Genomic DNA, 21,779 nt, shown 5'->3' with positions numbered 1-21,779 from the left:
CAGTAGTTTCTTTCTTTCTCAGCAGACAGACAGTATCCCAAGACTGTCCAAATCCCAAGAAACGTGTGGACTAGATTGAAGTCTAAATAGTGCAGTGCTTTTAGGGTGAACAAGCTTGTTTTTATTCTATTTTACTTCTGATATTTCTGGGAGAGCTTTGCACCATAGATAGTCACAAAAGCGGTGTACACAACCCTCAATGAAGATACCCATCAATCAAAATAATTCAGCGTTTAAAACAAAACCCACAAGTAAAAACATAAGCTGTATTATGCTTGCTTGGAATTTCATAAAATGCCTGCTGAAATGGAAATATCTTTGCCCAGCACCTGACGTTCAGCAGGGAAGGGCATATCTGACTGCAAATGGGAGTTCCACAGAATTGGTCCAGTATATCTTGGTCCAGTATATCTGAAGGAGCGTCTCCGCCCCCATCGTTCTACCCGGACACTGAGGTCCAGCGCTGAGGGCCTTCTGGCAGTTCCCTCACTGCGAGAAGCCAAGTTACAGGGAACCAGGCAGAGGGCCTTCTCGGTAGTGGCGCCTTCCCTGTGGAACACCCTCCCACCAGATGTCAAAGAGAACAACAACTACCAGGCTTTTAGAAGACATCTGAAGGCAGCCCTGTTTCAGGAAGCTTTTAATGTTTGATGTATTATAGTATTTTAATATTTTGTTGGAAGCCGCCCAGAGTGGCTGGGGAAGCCCAGCCAGATGGGCGGGGTATAAATAAATTATTATTATTATTATTATTATTATTATTATTATTATTATTATTATTATTATTATTATTATCAGGCCCACAAAGCTGAACCCTTTCTTCCTGGTGGATGTGAACCATAGATCTGATCCACTAACGGAGAAAGAAATATAACTGTGCATAAAGAAACCCAAATAAACGAGAAACCCTTAATGGCTCAATTGATTTGACATATTTTTTCCTACGTTTTGGTTGTCAAAATGCAGCAAGATGCCATCAGTTGTAGTCCACACAGTTATAAGCAAATAGCATAATCTTCTCCAGTAATTTGTATCTAACAGATAAACCCAGTAAGGAGAACTTGCCACATTAGTGAATAAAACAGAATGTTTTGAGTCTTAGAGCAAAAATCTCTGGTTACTTAATGGCTCTCTTAAAAACCACAGATCTTCGGTGATGCAGGAAAGATACATTTCCCTTTGCCTCAAGATTGTGTTCCTTTGGACACACAAAATGAAATATAGTAAAGTTACTTTTTTTAAAAAAAGAGAGCAAAACATCATAAAAATAATTCATTTATAGTAACACATGGCAATAATTCAGAGATTGAATTATAGTCATGATCAAGTGTGTGTTTGTTTTATGACCGTAACACACAATAGTCAAATTAAACTGAATTATTGGGGGAAATGATTAATGATCAGAATTTACAAATGTTGCCTCTGTGCAGGAGCTGCTGCTCTCCCCCTCACCTCTAAAAAATTCCCTGCGGCATTTTGAATAGATTTGTGGCACTACGAACAGAACAGTAAAAGAAACCAGATTCCAAAAAAAATTGGAAAAGAAAGATGTATTATTTGTAAATTATTGTATTACACTTTCTAGCTGGATTCTAGGTGTTTTGTGTTATACTAACTGCATGCAGATTAGGGATGCAGCCACACATCAGTTTATTCCATTTCCCTGATGTTTCCCTCACTGTTTATTTCTTCATTGTATTTGAGCTTACACGTAATGTAAAAGACACTTCCAGAAAACTAATGGAATATGGCACACGTTTAGCACTTGTTTCCATGTGACCTGATTCCAGGAGAAAAAAAATACATTTGCAGCTCCCTTAACCCAGGAAATTGTGGGAGTAAAGTGATATTTGGGGCAGGATCCCACCACAGCACACTGTACTTTCCTACCATTTTCATTGGGAGACAGAAGCATGCGTGTGCACCAAGGGAGGGGGAGAAGCCATGTTGTTAAGTGACATATTAATCACTGGTGTGAAAAGTCACATCTCCGTAACACAACAGGTATGAGAGGAACATTAGACAACAGAAGTGCCAGCATTATAATCAGGAAATTCTCCCACGTCTGAGGGTGGATCCCCATCAGTTAAATGTGAGCAGCCCCGTCAACATCTATGGAAATTATCAGCCATACAACCAAGTGAGATTTCAGTCTCATGCTTACACTACTAAACATTTCCCATTCCTTTCAATGGAAGCCGACGCATTAGATAGTGGTGGGTTTTGTACTGTATCCTGTGATCCCGACCTCAGTCCGGATACAGTAGTTTGCAATTGTTATGTAACATGTCACCAGGAACCTAGGATAGTGATCTTCATTTACATTAGTTACAAGAAAGGAGATTCCGACTGAACATACGGGAAAACTTTCTGGCAGAAAGAGCTGTTCGACAGTGGAACAGTTTCCCTTGGGAGGTGGTGGACTCTGCTTCCTTGGAGCTTTTTAAGCAGAGGTTGGATGGCCATCTGTCATGGATGCTTTAGCTGAGATTCCTGCATTGCAGGGGGTTGGACACGATGACCCTTGGGTCTTTTTCCAATTCTACGATTCTGTGATTTCAAGACTGATGACAGAAGCCCATATAAATATCCTGCATTAATATTGGGAATGGCATTGGGTGTTTTGCATCCAGATGTATATCCACGTTCAATCTATGCGTGTGGTTATGAATAGGATTTAAATGTTCTGCTGCTTTGGAGCAAGTAGGCAATTTGTTTACCTCCTGTATCACGCACACACACACACCCCGGCGCTGCTCATTAAACCCTGGATTAAATTAATATATATATTTTCCATTGAAAAGAAATTGGTAGTCTTCAAAGAATGCAGAAATAACTGTTGGTGAAATAGGAGAACTTCACCTTAGGCCCCATACGCACTGTGTATTTAAGGCAGTATCATACCACTTTAAGCAATGGTTGCTTCCCCCAAAGACTCTTGGGAATTGTAGTTTTTTAAGAGTGTATGTAACAATATTCTTTTGACGGCAGAAAATGTTTTATAAATATTAAGACATATTAAGAGACCCCTGTTCCCTTCACAGAGCAACAGTTACCAGATTTCCCTGAGAAGTGGAATTGACCATCAAGCTACTCTGGGAACTGCAACTCTGTAAGGGGAATAGGGGTCTCCTAACAAATCTCAGCACCCTTAACAAACTACAACTCCCAGAATATTGGGGCAGGGGAGCCATGCCTATTTAAAGTGGTGCCATAAATGTGGCCACTGTCCACATGTATCCCCTCACCCCCTGGATTCTTTGGGCGAAGCCATAACCCTAAACCTGCTGCTTTCAATATATATTGCAGGTGGACCAGGGTAGAAGCAGGTACATTCTAGAGTAGGTGAACAGGAACTGCGAAGAACTCTGCAAGTGTTGTTGCAGTTCATGCTTAAATCGGAGATTAAAATGTCTGTCCTAGACGGCCCCAAGGACTGTCAGCGTTCTCCTTGCCCCTTAGCATAAGCTGTTGAATTTGTGCATCTCTGACAGCTTCATGTCAATAGCAAAAGCAGAGGGAAAGCACTCCAAGAATAGAAGTGCCGGGGTTCTCTTTGATATTTGTTCAGAAGAAGAAAAAAGTGCATTTGTATAATCTATCATGTATGTAACAATATTCTTTTGACGGCAGAAAATGTTTTATAAATATTAATAGGTGGGCTTGTTTCCCTGCTGTTTTGCAATGTTGCTCTTGTTAATGGTGAAAGTTCTGCAGAAATGAGATTTCCATGGTGACGTTAGAAAGGTCTGCCAGGAGAGTCCTGCTAGCGGTTCAGGCATGGATCAGGGTTTCATATCTCGGTTAAGAGCAAACCCTGGTTAAGGTTGGAGCCGGAAGCGGGAAGGAGATGTTAGAATTCCTGCTCCATGATTGCAGTCATGGGATTTTTATCTATCACATGACGGTGTATGTTTAGACTCCACAGAGTGGGAAGTGACTGAGACAGGATGTTTGTGTTACTGCGTTCCGTGAAGTGGGACTATTGTCCTTCGTTCTTTCTCTTTGCTGTCTGATGCTAGAGAGAGAGGGAGCCATGTTGCAGTGCTCCGTGTGTGTTTATATGTAAATAAAGTAGATTAGCCAAAGTGTTGAGTTGCTGAGATCTGTCACGCAAGCTGCAAAGACTCTGCGGATCTCTAAGTGTGCCAGTGTCGGTTGGCATCGGTCGCTGTGATGTTCGGGCAGAAGAAAGCTTTTGAAGCTCCCAAAAGAAAGACCAGGAGGGAGAGAACATGCCAGTCGGGCATGTGTCTCTGCCAGGGTCCTACTCAAGTGTAGCACAAGCTCCTGACAGGAGAGTGCAATCTCACGGCTCCTCATGTGTGTGATCTGCTTCTAAAATTGCAGCTTGTTTATATTTACCGATAGCTGCTTTTTTGTTTGTTTGATTACTTCTGTTTGATTTTAGGTTGCATTTCCTCTTGTTTTTAGATCTGTTTGTTATTACATTTATACCCCACCTTTCCTCCAGGAAGCTCAAGGCATATGTGGCTCTCCCCCTCCCTAGTTTATCCTCCTGTTTTTTTCTGACTGTGTCTGCTTGTGCAGGATATATTAAAACAATCGCTTAAAGGCTTTATTAACATAACGCGTAAGAGCTACAGCTATTACAGATTCGTAATTAAACACATGCTTTGTTACGTCGGTCTGTTGAGAACATTTATGGGAGACTGCTCTGTTGAGTTTCCCTTTTCTGCCCTCACTTTAATTGTGTGGTTTCGCCACGCTGGTGTTCCACATCTTAGTTTAAGACTCTTGACACCTGGTAGGCCTATGGCAAATTGAGTTTTGATGTCTGCTGTTCTAAGTCCCTGAGGCCTGCTTCTGTATAATTCCGTTGGGGGGCGGGGCGGGGAGTTACATTGATTTTGCAGAGATCAGGACTGTGCACTCTCCATACTGAAAAGTGTGGTGCTTAAAAATTATGCAACTCTATTTCACATTTGGAACTAACCACTCAATAGCTCTGATGTATTGATTTCATTTCCCTTTCATTTAGTTGTGTGCTTTGATGCCAAGATAAACTTTGATGACAATGCCGAGTTCAGGCAAAAAGAGATATTTGCCCTGGATGACAAATCTGAGAATGAGCCGATAGAAAATGAAGCTGCCCATTATGACTTGAAGTACATAGGCCTGGATGGAAACATTGCCTGTTTTGGTAAGCAAAAATATGTTCATACTATACATTTCTGACTTCGATTCAAAGACCTTATGTGTTAAAAGATGGGGGGGGGAGTATTTGGAAATAGGGGGAGTTTCAAAACCAGCATGCAATAGGTCATAGAGGTATGCAGTCCAATGAAAACCAGTCAACAATTCTGCCATGCATGCAGGTCTTTGAAAAAGAAGAGGAAGAGTTTGGATTTGATATCCCGCCTTTCACTCCCTTTAAGGAGTCTCAAAGCAGCTAACATTCTCCTTTCCCTTCCTCCCCCACAACAAACACTCTGTGAGGTGAATGGGGCTGAGAGACTTCAGAGAAGTGTGACTAGCCCAAGGTCACCCAGCAGCTGCATGTGGAGGAGCGGAGATGCGAACCCGGTTCCCCAGATTCCGAGTCTACCGCTCTTAACCACTATGCCACACTGGCTCATGACTAAAGTTGTCTTTTGGATTCCCAGCCATGTGTTTGACATAACCGTTAACAACCATCGAGGCTGCGTTCAAATAATCGTATCTCAGCTTAATGAGCCAAGGTATGAATGAGCCTCACGGCTGCATCTACATCCCATTTGCACAAGGTCCTGAACAAAATAGAAAGTTTGCAGTAAACTTGGCTTTCCCAGGAAACTATGTTTAACAGCTTCAGATATTGAAGTTAATATCTTGGCTTGTTCTGAAGCTGTTAACCGCAGTCTCCCAGGTTGGACGAAACAGGAAACTATAGTTAACTGAAGACTTCCTGGTTTGTTTGCCAGCTCAAAGGTTGAAATCAAGGGTTCATTCATAGATTGGCTAATTAAGCTGCAATATGATCGTCCAAATGCGGCCACTTAGTAACATTAAAAATGTGCGGCAGAGCTGTTCTTCGCATTTAAGCTGCATGCAGTCATTATCCTTGGCATATGCGCGCTCTGTGAACATCAAAGGTGCCAAATGATGGCGGGTGGGTGTTTTACTTACTCCACAACTGCGTTCCTGGAATTCTCAGCCATGTATCCAAAAAGTTGTCAACATTTGAATAGAAATGAATTCTAAATAACGGAAGGAAAAGTAATTGCTGCCCCAAGGTATCTGGACAGAATGTTTTGACTGCATACCCAGAACTAACATTTGAATTTAGAACCAGTGTTTTCTGTATTGCTTCCTGTATGGAAAACCATCAAAGAAAATGTGCTACAGACAATGAATGGGGCCTTTTGACGCCAGTCCAGGCTCCCCACCCACCACCTAGGCAAGATTTTAGAACAGTTGAGACCTCAACTACAAGTCAGTCAAGCAATCCCTGATCACAATCTTTCACTTTTTTAAAACATCGAAATAGCCATATGGGACTATTAATGGATCAGCGAATGGGGAGTGGACTTTAGCTGGTTCCTCCCATGCATTTCCCCCAATCTAAATTGCCTCTCTCCCCAAGCTGCTATTAGCAATTTGGGGGTAGGGGTAGATAAGTCTCTAGATCTGTGGTTCCCAATTGGTGGTCTGTTGACCCAGGGGGTCCGTGGCGCCATTTACGTAACAAAATCTACCATAGATAATATCATTTTTTTCAAAAGCAGGGGGGTCCATGGCATGGCTTTAAAAAAAAAGGAAGTCCAAAGTACTTTAGCTAATTGTGAACCAATGCTCTAGATCATATTAGAAGCCCCAATGCAGCTGCTTTGTTACTAAACAACAACAAAAAGATTGCAGATTGCAGGTTAATAATAATAATAATAGTTGTTGTTGTTTATTATTTATACCCCGCCCACCTGGCTGAGTTTCCCCAGCCACTCTGGGTGGCTCCCAATCGAGTGTTAAAAACAATACAACATTAAATAAAGTATGTCATGGCCACAACCATACCATACATTTAAAGCACATGGCTTCCCTCAAAGAATGTTGGGAATGGTAGTCCTGTGAGGGGTGAACTACAGTTCCCAGGATTATTTTGGGGTAGCTTTATTCTTCAAATGAATGGTGTGGATGTGACCCATGCCTGGATTGGCTCTTAGTGAGAAGCATGGGACTATTTTTGAGAGGGCGGTGGGAAGACCCTCTTATACACACAGAATCTTCCTACCCAAATCTTTGCCTTTGGATTATTGTCTCTTGTTTCCTTACATTTCTTGTTCACTTTTCTTTTGAAAAAGTTTGATTAGGTTAATTATTATTATTATTATTATTATTATTATTATTATTATTATTATTATTACTATTATTATTATTATACTTATTATACTCCACCCATCTGGCTGGGTTTTAAACATTAAAAACTTCCCTAAACAGGGCTGCCTTTAGATGTCTTTTAAAAGTAAGATAGTTGCTTATTTGCTTGACATCTAATGAGAGGGCGTTCCACAGGGCAGGCACCACTACCGAGAAGGCCCTCTGCCTGGTTTAAATGTAAGTTAACATTATACTTTGGTTCCCCAGCATGTTAGAAGCCTAACCTGATAAACAGAACTTACATGTGTGACCATGTAAATCTGGGATCCTGCAAAAGACTGTATTGTTTGAAAAAAGTTTCAGTGAATGGAAATAAAAGATTAAATTATTTATCTGGACCACTTATATTTAACCAAAAACTCCTAAGTGCTTTACAACATAGCTTAAAACATCTTAAATAAAACAAGAGATACAACAACAACAAAAACAACCCAGGGAATTTTTATGTTCTGCAAAACACTATTGTGGTTCGAGGACCCGCCCCCCGTGTGGTGAAATAAAGACACAAGGACACGTGATATATGGTTAATGGGCAAGAAAAGGCCACAACTTTATTGGTTACAGCAATGGAAAAAGGTATTGGCTTAGGCATTGGACGATGGGTTATTCAACCAGTAGGTGGAGCCTGTCGATGCTGATCCGACTCTAGGCTCACCCCTGTTGTCACCGAGGGTCGTGCCAAGGCCTCCCGCCAAGCAGGCATCGGACGGATACACGACCCCCAGATTCCTTTAACGGAATACCCCTAAAAAATTGAAGGCATAGGCGATGGCCACACCTAGCACTTCGACACATCACAACACATTATTCCAATGCCTAACCTACCCACCAATACCGCAAAAGTTGTGACGATTGCTACGAGGTAGGCGAAAAAACCAAATAGCCTAGTGCCAAGTGGAAAAACTCCTACCAGGCCCCCCAGGCAACCGGGGCGACCAACCTAAGGTCCATAGCAAGGCCAAAAAAAACCTAAGCCCTAACTAAAAGGGAGTGGAGGGTGGGTGACTTCCCGAAGAGGCGACGACGAAGAATGAGGCCGGGGAAAGGCTGTCGCTGCAGCAAAAGCTGCTGAACACGCCCCCTCAGCGGCACCTGGTTGGGTGGCCCACCGAGGGGGCGTGAGCGCCAGCCAGGTAAGCTGAAGGCAGGGGGCTACGCCCCCTGCTAGGTGGAGCTCGGGCTCCCGACCACAACCCCTCCCCTCTCTTTCAGGGAGGAGAGTCTTTAACAACTAGAGCATCATTTTTAGTATCAAAATAAATATTACACATAAAAATCAGTTTCAGATATACATATAATAAAAATGAAAATAAGAGCTGAACCAGTCTATATTTGACATAAAGATTTCATTTACACTTTTTTTTAAGCCTTCATGGGATTTTTTTTTTTTTAAAAAAAGTATCTAGAGAAGTAGCCTTTTCTCCTCACAGTTTATGGCATGTAAATTTCTCTCCATGCTTAATTGCGAGATTCAGAGATTGTGGTAGAACAAATTTGTAGCTTTGGTACTGAGGTCTTAATCTAACTGGAATTAACATTTTTAAAAGGATTTGTAGCTCATTAAACCAATAGCACCATCAAATTATATGCCTAAAACATCCCATCCAGATTGTAGGCTCCTGTTCAAGGATTTATTTTTTTAAAATAAAAGCTTACTTTGTAGAGAAGCAATCAGTTTAGCGTGCCAAAGCATTTTCTTCTCTCTTACCCAGATGAGTTAATGTATTTGCAACAGAGGCAACATTTAACATAGCAGAGGTGTCAACCATTAAAAAAAAGAAGATAAAATCTAAAGCATTGTCATCAAAAGAATATCCAGTGGGAGTTTGGTTAAAAGGAGAACCGAGTTTTTAAATATTTTCCAACAGGATGTTAGCTTTATGCCAAGGTTAATGAAATTAGACATGGCCCATAGAACTGCCAAGGGAATTAAGGGATCAGTGGTAAGTGAAGGAGGAGTTTTGTGGGGTTTCTGCTGGTTTCAGAATATGGTTTTTGCTCCTAATTCCCTGGGAAAGTATATGCAAGTTCAGAACATAAAACTGTGAAAACATCATTGTATTATGCACAATTAAAATTATGCCTCATTTATTAAGTACTAATCAATTAAAATTACCCTATGAATGGGCATAATTTAGCCCGCAAGTCACATGCAATCCCCAAGCAAGATTTGCTCTATGTTTTCTTCCCAGCATCTGTCAGGGTTCCTCTCAATCTCTATACAAAATCAGTGGGGACCCTCAACAAAACATTGCAGTATATTTCCCGACTCTAAAAGGGACTGTTCCTCTTCAGCCAGCCTTGGACAGGAACCTTGTGCCACTGTTTCGGACTTCTTAGCACCCCATTTTCTCCACCCCGCCATACTATATTGGGCCTTGAATCTAGGCTTGCAGCTAGCGTTGAACCATGAGGCCAAAGTCCAGGACTCTGCAAATCACCACTCAGAGAACAGCAATTGGAGAGTCAACAGCAGACAGGCCCAATGGTGTCAGCTGGGTCTATTTGGGCTCTCACTGGTATATTTTAACGGAGGCGGGGGGAGTACACTTGCAAATAGTGCTGCTCTGTTTCCAGAGATAAATGGCAATTGCAGCAGAGAGCAGGAAGTTGCTGTGTGGCCTTTCTTTCACACACACACACACACACACACACACACACACACACACACCCCAATAGTGAAACATGTCTTAGTCCATTTAGTTCTGCATAATCACTGAGGAGAAATGAATCAATAAATAGCAGCCTAAGAAGGCCAGACACCAAATATTGCTGATGTCTTCTTTGTATCCATGTGCATTAAACCTGAAAGTCCATCTCTTTTACACTGTTCCCTGCTCTCTCTCTCTCTCTCTCTCTTTATTGTATTATTAGTTACAGCGTTTTCCTACCACTCTTAAACCGTAACTTCTCTGGGTAGTGGTAGTGGCACTTTCTAAACGACATCCCTACGAGTCTGCATTTCGCCATTTTAAAATGCACAACTCTGATTCTCTTAATTGCAGTCAATGGCGCTGGGCTTGCTATGGCAACGTGCGATATCATTTCCCTTAATGGTGGAAAGCCTGCCAACTTCCTGGATCTTGGTGGAGGCGTGAAAGAAGCACAAGTATATCAAGCATTCAAACTGCTCACTGCTGATCCCAAGGTAAAGCCTGTTGACTCTGCACAGACACTTTCTCGATAACACTCGTATGTTTGTCTTCATAAAGCCAAAAAGTGTGCACTGAGTAGCATCGAATGCAGCAACTCTCTGAAGTTGTGACAGTTTGAGTCTCCTTGGCTCAATCCTGTTCAGCTACAAGAGGAGGGCCTTAATGGCTCAGTGGCAGTGCTCCAAAGTAGCAGAGCTCATGGAAGCACAGCTCCTGCACTGATCTGTCTCAACACCCCTTTTGATTTCGGAGACATGCATCTGGCCCCAGGTTGTTATGTGTGCTTGGGCCGCTCACAACTACAGCTTCATCACGGGAGTGAGGTCACCACCTTCTGTAAAGCTTCAGCTCAGGTTCACAGTCTAACACAAAATCTAGCTGTGATCCCATTGTTCTGATTCCTTTGGAAGTAACACCAAGCACCTTTTCACCCAACCATGGTTTTATTCTTTTATCCTAAACCTCCACTGCTCTGCAGGATATCTTTTGAGAATAAAGGGCTAAGGAGTAAACCCTACATAAATCCAGAGTGGAGTCCCTAAGACAGTTGGATGGCTCCTTGTAGGCCTCCTTCCGGCAACTCCTGATACTAAATGTATTGCTCTGTTTTCCTTTGGACCACATAAGCGAGGCTGGGAGCAGGGTCTTATCATCTGGGCAGCCCAGGACCTCCACACACAGTGCCCAGGCTTGCACCCTGGGGAGGTCACTTCAGTGCTGCTAATGCTGTGGCTTGACTTCACCCCTGAAGGCGCACTCCATGGTCTTTTGAGGCAGATGAATGTTGATTGTACCACATTGTAAGCAAACCGTAAGGAAGAAGTCGTGTCATAAAACTGAGCAGGCCTTTGGCCGTTTCAACCACAGCCATCGCATTTTGAAGCTAGCAAGCTCAGTAAGTCTTACCTCCCAATGCCACACTTTTATGCATTACTAGTTGTGTGGGAGCCATTTCTGTGGGGCTGTCTCAGAAGGTGGTGGGCTCTCCTTCATTGGAGGTTTTTAGCCAGTCGTTGGATGGCCATCTGTCAGGAATTTAGCTGCAATAACTGCATTTCAGGGAGTTGTACCAGATGAAACTTGGGGTCCCTTCCATTGAGTTCCTGCACCACTGCAATCCAATGAGCATCTGAATACAGAATATATGCAGACTGCTTTCATACTTGCTCACCATGCCAGTCATGTAATGCCATTTTATTGGGTAGCTTATGTGGATATTCTAATGGCGTGAAGGAGAGAAGCACAGGAGTCTTGATGGGGAATATATGACTGGGGTATTTATAAATTTCCCAACAGCCTGGAATCAGAGTGCAGTGAGAAGCAGTTCCATTGTTCTTAGATGAGTACAGTGGTACCTTGGGTTACAGACGCTTCAGGTTACAGACACTTCAGGTTCCGCTAACCCAGAAATAGTACCTCACGTTAAGAACTTTGCTTCAGGATGAGAACGAAAATCGCGTGGCGGCAGCAGGAGGCCTCATTAGCTAAAGTGGTACTTCAGGTTAAGAACAATTTCAGGTAAAGAACGGACCTCCAGAACAAATTAAGTTCTTAACCCAAGGTACCACTGTATGTCGAAGTTACCAGCATGAGTTTGACCAAACTGCGGAGGCGGGAGTGCCTGGCGTGCTCCAGTCCATGGGGTAACGAAGAGTCGGACACAACTAAATGACTAAACAAACAAACCACTGTATGTAAAAAGGGGCATGAACTGAGCCAGTTGGGCAGCAAAGACTAGTGTAATTACCTCTGCCTACATTTTTTTTCCATATTCAGATTATTACTCCAGCAATGACTGGCATCGTGCCATGATTCAATGTGAGTGGCGCCAAAGAAACACCACCACAACTGGATTTTTGTACTTGTTGTTAATATCACTGTTCGCCAAACAACAGCTCAGGTGGTAGAACATGAGGGTTGTGGGTTTGAGCCCCACGTTGGGCGAAACATTCCTCCACTGCAGGGGGTTGGACTAGATGGCCCTTGTGGTCCCTTCCAGCTCTACAATTCTATGATTCTCATCTCAGAAACATCAAGTTTCAATTCCTGGCTTTGCTGGAGACTTTCTGTGGCAGATGAATCAAAGGGCCTGGTGCATTTGATCATAGTGTCTATTCCGTTCGGGGTTTTTTCTTTTTAACCCGTCGCAATTTTATTTAATAATTCTGATTTCCTTTCATCTGCTCCTTTTGTTTTTTTCTGTTTCATGTTATCTCTTTTAATTAATATTATCCACTTTGCTCTCTGATAGAAATGCTTCCTGTTCCGTAAGTCGGAGGGAATTTGGCCACCTCGAGCTTGCCTCTCTCCCTCGCTCGCCACATTTGTTCTTTTTCACTCTTTCCATTTTTACTTTCTCGGTTCTTCCTCCAGCTTGCCTCCTGCTGCTTTTCAGAATATGCCTTTTTACTTTTCACTTTCACTTTTATTTTTTGTATATAAAGCATCCCACTGGACAAGTTGGGCTTTTGCCATCCTTTGTAAAATAAGTGCCCTGCTAAAAGCGGTGTCTGCCCTTGGGCGCCTTGCTAATAGGAATGTCAGACCTTGACAGGTAGGTACAATTGGAGCCTGTGGCTTTGTCCACTGTAGATTTCAAATCAGACAGAAATTATTGCCATCATCCTTTTTTTAAAAAAAGGAAAAATATTAACCTCTTTGGCTTTGACTGTATGCCTCTGTATACCATTGCTATTGCTTCCTGAGTTGTTGTGTTTTAAAATATATATTAAATATATTCATGCTGTGGTTCCCTTTAAATCAGGCGCATCTGAGCTGCCTGTCCCTTTGAGGCTTAAGCGTTATCCCTCGTGCCACTGCTGTGGTTGTGCACACCAGAGAGATCACGTCACCTTTTCCTTTCCACAGCAAGTTATGAGGAATATTGCAGGGGGAACCGAATTGGGATTTCCATCGATACATTTCAAGTGATCTGTCTCCTGTGCAATGCAGACATGCATCAGCTAGGCATGGTTTCAGAAGAAGAATTACAGATTGCCTCTTATTCAAAATAACCACTCCAATAGCGTGGGGCAGTTTTCAAGGCACCATATGAGCTGTTGGGACGTAACAGACAAGAACGCTTTTTTTGCAAAGCCTTTCTAAAAATCCTCCTGCTCCACTTACATTTCCTCTTGTCTCTTCTGTGCTGCTTCCCATTCATCTGTCTCAAATCACCTTGTGTTTATGTTGCTGAAAAGAAATGTTTGGCCTTCCACCGCAGGCCCTTTAAGACTGGGACAGACAGCATCAGGACATTCATTCCCTGAGTTAGAGGCAGCCTTGAGATGCTGTAGCCAAGCTACTCCTCAAATCCCTATACTATCTGCTCTCAGATCCAGCACAAGCTCCCTGTCCTTACCTTCAGAACCCTCCAGGGACTTTCCCTCCCCTACTTCCTTTGCTCTTTTATCTCAATACATCCCTGTCTTCACTTTTCCAGCTCCACCAGCACCCAACACCTAAAGGTCTCCTCCTTCTTCATAGACCTGTGTGATGCCACCTCTTCCTGTTTTCAGATCCCTCCTCGAAGTCCACCTTTTCCATGAAGCCTTTGGTATTATCCTTTAGTGCTTCCCATGCTCTTCAGTGACTCAGTGTGCAACTAAGCCTAAGCACATGTTACTGAAACACATGCATGTTGCTTCCCTGTTCAGTCTTGTCTCTACCAACCTCCCTCCTTCTGTTGTTTCTCCTCTGTCAAATTCTAGATTGTAAGCTCTTCACAGCAGGGGCCTGGACTCTTCCACTCTATAAAGCACACCCATGCACACTGAGGGTGCAGTGAAAACTAATTATTATTATTATTATTATTATTATTATTATTATTATTATGGTACCTCGGGTTACAGACACTTCAGGTTACAGACTCTGCTAACCCAGAAATAGTACCTCAGGTTAAGAACAGACCTCCAGAACGAATTAGTACCACTCTATTATATTTGCAGAGCCAGTGTGGTGTAGTGGTTAAGAGCGGTAGTCTCGTAATCTGGTGAACCGTCCCCGCTCCTCTACATGCAGCTGCTGGGTGACCTTGGGCTAGTCACACTTCTCTGAAGTCTCTCAGCCCCACTCACCTCGCAGAGTGTTTGTTGTGGGGGAGGAAGGGAAAGGAGAATGTTAGCTGCTTTGAGACTCCTTACGGTAGTGATAAAGCGGGATATCAAATCCAAACTACTACTCCTCCTCCTCCTCCTCCTCCTCCTCTTCTTCTTCTTCTTCTTCCTCCTCCTCCTCCTCCTCTGCCTTTCCCACCCCTAAAGACAGCAGTGGACAGCACAGAGGGGTGTTGCTGCTCTGCTTGATGGCAGAATTGCTACGACTTACTAGGATGGGAGGGTGAAGGCAAGATCAGAGCTGTGCAGTAGTGGGAGCACCCGATTGGCCCTGCCAGCATGCCTGCACAACCCCAATCTTGCCTCTGCCCCACACCGTCCCAGTCCACAGCGATGCTGCTGTCAGGAGGGCAGCAGCAGAGCACCATTCCAGGCACCAGTTGCTTCAGGGCTCAAAACACAGCTGCAGCAAGACCTCTCCTCACCTTTAGTGCAGCGCCCAGATGACAAGAAGGGCAGGTGTGGGTGGGGAAGTTTACTTGTAATGACTTCCTTAGATGCTGTTTTTAGAAAGCTAGAGGGAGAGCATGGCTTGGCTAAAGGTTCTCCGCCACAATTGGAGTACTTCCCCCTATCCTTCAAGGTTGAAGACGGGCTGCCATTAGACTTTCAGGCATTCCCTTCTGGGAAGCATTGTTGACATTGCCAGGATAAAATGTTCAGTGGCTATTACTGAATGGCAGTGGCTAATTGCATCCAAGAATTGAAATCTTTATATATCTGGTATGGTGGGGTGGGGAAATAATAACCTGACATTGTTGTGACAATCAGACTTCACAATCCATTTATTTCTAGACACTTCTTGCGTTGTAATTTGTTTCTGTAAGTTGCTCTCCTCTTTCCTTCTGATTATTTGAGCAATGGTATTAGTATACAGGGACGCAGGTGGCGCTGTGGGTTAAACCACAGAGCCTAGGACTTGCCGATCAGAAGGTCAGCGGTTCGAATCCCCGTGATGGGGTGAGCTCCCGTTGCTCAGTCCCTGCTCCTGCCAACCTAGCAGTTCAAAAGCACGTCAAACTTCAAGTAGATAAATAGGTACCGCTCTGGCGGGAAGGTAAACGGCGTTTCCGTGCGCTGCTCAGGTTCACCAGAAGTGGCTTAGTCCTGCTGGCCACATGACCCGGAAGCTGTATGCCGGCTCCCTTGGCCAATAAAGCAAGATGAGCGCCGCAATACCAGAGTTGGCCACGACTGGACCTAATGGTCAGGGGTCCCTTTACCTTTACCTTTTTATCAGTATACAGAAAGCCCGAGTTGTTGAAACAAACCCTCACTGTTTCAGGGGCATGGTTTTCTGTAAACAAGAAACTGAGTAATAAAAAGAAGTTTCTTCGAGGTCACTGATGCTTCTGTGATCAAGTTCAGACATGGATCTCACACAACTCCTCTGTAAGCATAGCAGGGGAGGCTGTCCGCTCTGCTCAGGACTGACCTGTGTGAAATCTTGTTTCCTTTTCATGGGGCAAAAGGATCACACAAACCTCTGCATGTGACTGCAACACACTCGCTGTAGGCTTGGTCTAAGCTTGGGTCCTGCTTATAGGCTTTCCCATAATCTTGTTGGCCGTGGTGAGAACAAAACGCTGGACAAGCTGGGACCTTTGACCTGATCCAGAAGGGCTGTTCTTCTATATAGCAGTGGAGTGCCTGCTATAGACAAGTGATTGACTCAGGTTATGTTGAGCGTGTCTAATGCTTGGCTGTGGTCAATTGCGCATTCTTAATTGTTAGAATCTTGCCCTTGGACCAAAATCTGCTTTAAATTATTCCTTCTTTATTTGCTTAAAAAAGAAAATCAATCTTTTCTGTATAAAATACCCAAGGCAGCTCACAAAATAACCACCAAAACAACAATTAATTAAAACATGACATTAATAAATTTAAAGTGGTGCTTTAAAAAAACAAACCCATAGCAGCATAGGAAGTTAAATAAGTAGATAGATAGCCGTAGAAAAGTATAGGTAGCCATGGCGTCATATGCCTGCAGAAATGAGGCGGTCTTTATCCTCCACTGAAAAACCAAAAGGGGAGAAGCCCCAGTCAGCATGGCCAATGGGAATTGTAGTTCATCAACAACTGGAGAGCCAGAAATCCCTCATTCCTGTTCCAGAGTCTGGGAGAAACCAGTGAAAAATCTGTATGTGAATACCCACCCCATTTCATAGCATCAGAGAACACAGAGGGGCTGATTATTAATAACTGTTTACTTGTCGTATTCAGAGGAGATTATATTGACTGACGTTTCTCCAACACTGTAAAATGTTGGCTATTGGCAGCTGTTAGCTCCCATAAATGGAATAATTGATGACAAGCTTAATTTGTTTTCTTCTGCAGCCATGCCTCAGTCCAAACACAGACTGTTGTTTTCTGAATATGGAATAAGCATTTCTTATTCATGTCACTTTTCTTAAGCTTGTTTACTCCTGTCCAACGAATCACTTCTGTCTATGGCAGCGAAGGTAAAATAATGGCAGGGGGACATCAATGCCATTATGCTGTGTGTGTGTGTGTGTGTGTGTGTGTGTGTGTGTGTGTGTGTTGGAGATCTTTTTCCTTTACATTTTCTCAACATCTCAGGCAGTGATCAGAATGCTGAAAAGAAGGTATCATTAAATATTTCTGCTATTTGCTTATTTTTGGAGCTGTCACGGGTATAAAAATAATACTAGTTGTCCTTTTAAAAAAATACTTTCTTACCACTGCTGTTTTCCTTTTGAAGCTACAATTCTTCTGGATTTCTTTCCCTAAAATTGCAGCCTGTTCTGCTGCATAATGGGCAGCTTTTCTGATTATCAAGCGTAGAAGAGGTCAAATGGCGGAAGAGGAAATAAACAATATTTTAGATGTTTAGTAAAACAAAACAAAAAATAGAAAGTGGAGCTAGAGGAGGGAGAAATATAGCACCACAAATAAGTATGCTGTCGCTATTGACGTAGAAGCTGGAAGAACCTGCCCCCACCCCCGTTTAGAAAACCTCTGGCTTCCATTGAAATACATTAAGCTGCTTGCAATGACGAGTTTGGACACCCTGTTTTGTGGGGTGGTAAAGAGAACTGCATTTGAAGAAGGGTTAAACACCACCTCTTTTAGCACTGCTATTCCAATTGAGTCTCCATTAAAAAACCTGGAAAACCTTAGGGGAATCAACCATGGACTCTGCATCTCGCATGTACATTAACAGTACCAATTCCTGACTGAGGCTCATTCTGGCACCGTCTGCAGTAGGAAGAGCTTTGTCCCAAAGTATATTTTTCTCCCCTCCCCACTGTGGGTGAATTTTCATGGCAGCTCCAACTACTGTTCCAAGTTGCTTGGCTCAAGGCAAGTCGAGGCAGCCTTAAAGAGGGTTCTTCATTACTGCTATGTTTAAATCAATCCCTCATAAAAGACTTTTGCATTTCTTGGGCGTAGTCCAGATAAGATAAAAGTGCCTGAGCTCCATTGAAATCAATGAGACTTCAGTCCACATCAAGGCTCTTGAGCTGCATTGAATGTAGCAGGACTGAAGAATGCCTTCGCTTTTTTTATGCATTACGCTTCCTGACACCCAATGGCTCTGTAAAGACTTCTACTATTTGTTTATTTGTTTTAAGAGGATGCCTCCCTCACCCCCCGCTGTCCGGTATACCGTTGCTGGCAGACGGTAATGAACGAAGCAAAATGTCAACGGCCTTCGTTTCTCAATGTAACGCGGTATGTCAGCAGCGGATTTATTTGAATTGTCAGATTGCATGTCATTAGGTAATAGAGAAGCAACCATATTTTTCTGTGGTCATTAACAAGCCTTTTGCATTCCGATTCAAATAACCATGCATCTTTTACACGCCTCATTGCCCGGTTCTCCTCTGCGCAGCATGAAAGCGTCTTTCATTTGTGACTTGCTTCTCCCCCCCCCCCCATGCAAGGAACGCAGTATGAAGTTGCTGGGAAGCTGGAGGAGAGTTGGGGCGAACAAAAGAGAGTTTATTTTAACAAAGGCATAGGCAGGGGTCAGCAAACTTTTTCAGCAGGGGGCCGGTCCACTGTCCCTCAGACCTTGTGGTGGGCCGAACATTTTGGGGGGGGATGAACGAATTCCTATGCCCCACAAATCACCCAGAGGTGTGTTTTAAATAAAAGGACACATTCTACTCATGTAAAAACATCAGGCAGGCCCCACAAATAACCCAAGATGCATTTTAAATAAAAGGACACTTTCTACTCATGTAAAAACACCAGGCAGGCCCCACAAATGACCCAGAGATGTGTTTTAAATAAAAGGACAAATTCTAATCATGTAAAAACAACAGGCAGGCCCCACAAATAACCCAAGATGCATTTTAAATAAAAGGACACATTCTACTCGTGCAAAAACACGCTGGTTCCTGGACCGTCCACGGGCTGGAATTAGAGGGCGATTGGGCCGGATGCAGCCCCCGGGCCTTAGTTTGCCTACCCATGGGCATAGGGCTAATAAGATTAAACTATGGCCCTCATCACCTGGCCTGCAGAGGGACTTGTGCTTAGAGATGAGGTCACGCTGGCTAGAGCATAATGTCTTGCACGCAGCCCTTAGTATCTCCACTGTCTAAGATGCAAGAGAGCATCCATTCCTGGGCTGGGTGGTCCAACAGTGTGACTTCACATAGTTCTAGGCTTCATAAATTCAAATGGAGATGATACAGATGAGGGGTTGGCAACCTTTTGAGGACAGTGGACACACTGGAAATTTCGAGAAAAGGTTGTGGGTGCCAGTAACAAAATGGCTGGCATGGGGTGGGTGGCATATCACAAAGTGGCTGCTGTGGACATGTGGCATAGCGCAAAATGGCCACCACATCCAAAAGGACAGAAAAAGGATAGGATCACACAAAAGGGAGTGAGGTGAGCTTTTTGTACCTCCTTTCTGTATGAGAGAGAGAGGTTGTTCATCCCTGGAATACAATGAAATACAGCCATATTGAAGGGTGAAGATTCACTCTTAAGACAGGTTGAGCCAGAAACTGAGCAGGAAGAGGAAACAGTCTTTTGTTCATTATGGATTTTTGAGGCAATATTTACCAAGACCTTTCTCACGTGCCGCAGATTGCAGCCCCCACCCACATACACAAGGCTTTAAACCTTATCATCAAAGGAATATCTGAATACAAAATTCATAGACCATATGTGGAAAATGTTCAGAATTTGGCCTTGGAAAAGCCTTTATGTAAAGCAATGATCTGGGCCACATAATTTCAAGTTTAGTTGATACACACCATGTAAGGCCTTCTCATATTATATTTGATTTATTTAATGTCTATATAGTGCTTAATGTATTAAAAATATCCCTAAGCAGTATACAAGGAAGCAGCAACAACAGACATTAGAACATAAAGAACATTACAAAAAATATAGATACATAAAAATATATATATTAATGCTAGATAGATAGATAGATAGATAGATAGATAGATAGATAGATAGTAGATATATCATTTCATTTTCCTTCTGACACAATCATTGTCCTTCCTCCTTCTTGGCCCCTGGGTTCTCACAAACTCTCCTACAAACTCTTTCCCACAAAAGTCTCATGAGAAGAGTTCCTGGAAACAGCAGACATGACCCTAGTCTCTTTCTCTAGCCTTGCTTTTCATAGGAGGCCCAAGGTGGATGGTCCTTCCTCAGGCTGCCCATAGCTGCATTCAGCTGCACTCTGCACACCTAATTCCAGGTTTAGCAGGTTTGTTGAGTTTCCCAGGGAGTCCAAAGGATGGGGAAAGGCCCCTGCTCCACTCACAGCCCTTTTTTCACCCACTGTTGGAAGAGTTTCTGTTGGAAGGAGACACACTCTTATGGGTCAGAATAAGGATGTTGTCATTAGGCCCAGGCCACAAGACACTAAGAGACACTTGTGTGGATTGTGAAGCACTGCCTGAAGAGCTTTCAGGGGGCTTATTCTGATTCAGAGTTTGGCCACTGAGCCCTGAGAAGGGCAATGAAATAAACTATTTTTTTACATTCCGATTTACACTTTATTTTTAGCAGCATTTTAAACCCATCTTTTGTTGCATGGCACTCAATAAAAATACTAAAATACAATAGAAAACAATCTGCGATTTTGCTACAATGCTTAGTCTTAATTCTGCTTTCTTTCTTGTTTTACCAGCAAATAACTGGGTGTTCAGGCAAGCGATTTTCATTTTGTATTGTTGCATTTAGTTCATTTAATTTCCAGTGTTTCCCTTTCCCCACCCCTCCCTCCTTTTTGGGGAGCAGGCGTTTTCTGCCATGATTTAGTGCACTGTCCTTCCTTATTACAAGGTAGAACCTTCATTTGCTGTGTGGGCATTTTTCAAGCCATTGGAAGGAGAAGTGATTTAATACCTTTTTATTTGATGAATGGAGATGTAATGGTTTGCTTAGAGTGGGGGGCGTTAATGGAGGCTTCGTCAAACTTAGCCACAAAGTCCTGCGCTAGCAGAAGCATGCTAACACGAGGCTTGATGCCATCAAGGCTTAATTAACCATTAAAATTCTTTACAGGTGCTGAATCCCTTTTATTTTGAAATAGGTATGAACAGTTTAACCACAGAGCGCGGATACAGGTGGTGGCCTGTGGGCTTGATTCGGTTTGCTTCCAGGCAAGGAATTTAGGGTGGAATTGCCGTTCTGCATTCACACACTTTCTGTGTGTGAATCCTTAATAATATCATCATCATCATCATCATCCAGTCTTTGTCCTCTTCCACTTTCTTTTGTCTTTTCTTAGACTGAAGGAAATCTGCCCTTTTCTAAAATAACAAAATTTGGAGCAGTAGCACATGATCTTCAGGCAAGAGTATCCACAGGCAGCGGGGTGAGAGGAGTAAGGGCAGTTGCTCCCATTGAATGAATAATCCCAATTTTTCCAGCATAAAGATAGAACAAAAACCATCAGTGAAAACGTGAATTGTATGAATGAAGTTAATCTGTGTGTATTTTGTTATAAGGTAAAAAGGTAAAGGACCCCTGAAAGGTTAAGTCCAGTCAAAGGCAACTATGGGGTTGTGACGCTCACCTCGCTTCAGGCTGAGGGAGCTGTCGTTTGTCCACAGACAGCTTTCCAGGTCATGTGGCCAGCATGACTAAACCGCTTCTGGCGCAGCGGAACACCGTGACGGAAACCAGAGCG

At 43.1% G+C, this 21,779-nt stretch overlaps 1 protein-coding gene across 1 annotated transcript in view; it reads left to right on the top strand.

Annotated features, from left to right (window-relative positions):
* SUCLG2 (succinate-CoA ligase GDP-forming subunit beta) overlaps positions 1-21,779 on the top strand; it is a 225,687-nt gene that overhangs the window by 133,164 nt on the left and 70,744 nt on the right. The window contains exons 8-9 of the mRNA XM_081184275.1: positions 5,003-5,164; positions 10,383-10,525. Of these exons, the coding sequence (XP_081040401.1) occupies positions 5,003-5,164; positions 10,383-10,525 (305 nt within the window). The remainder of the gene's footprint in view (positions 1-5,002; positions 5,165-10,382; positions 10,526-21,779) is intronic.

The sequence above is a fragment of the Podarcis bocagei genome (assembly GCF_964188305.1).
Source record: "Podarcis bocagei genome assembly, chromosome: 2".
In the NCBI taxonomy this organism is placed as follows: domain Eukaryota; kingdom Metazoa; phylum Chordata; class Lepidosauria; order Squamata; family Lacertidae; genus Podarcis; species Podarcis bocagei.
The sequence above is the reverse complement of the archived record's forward strand: the minus strand, read 5'-3'. Positions and strand labels throughout refer to the sequence as shown.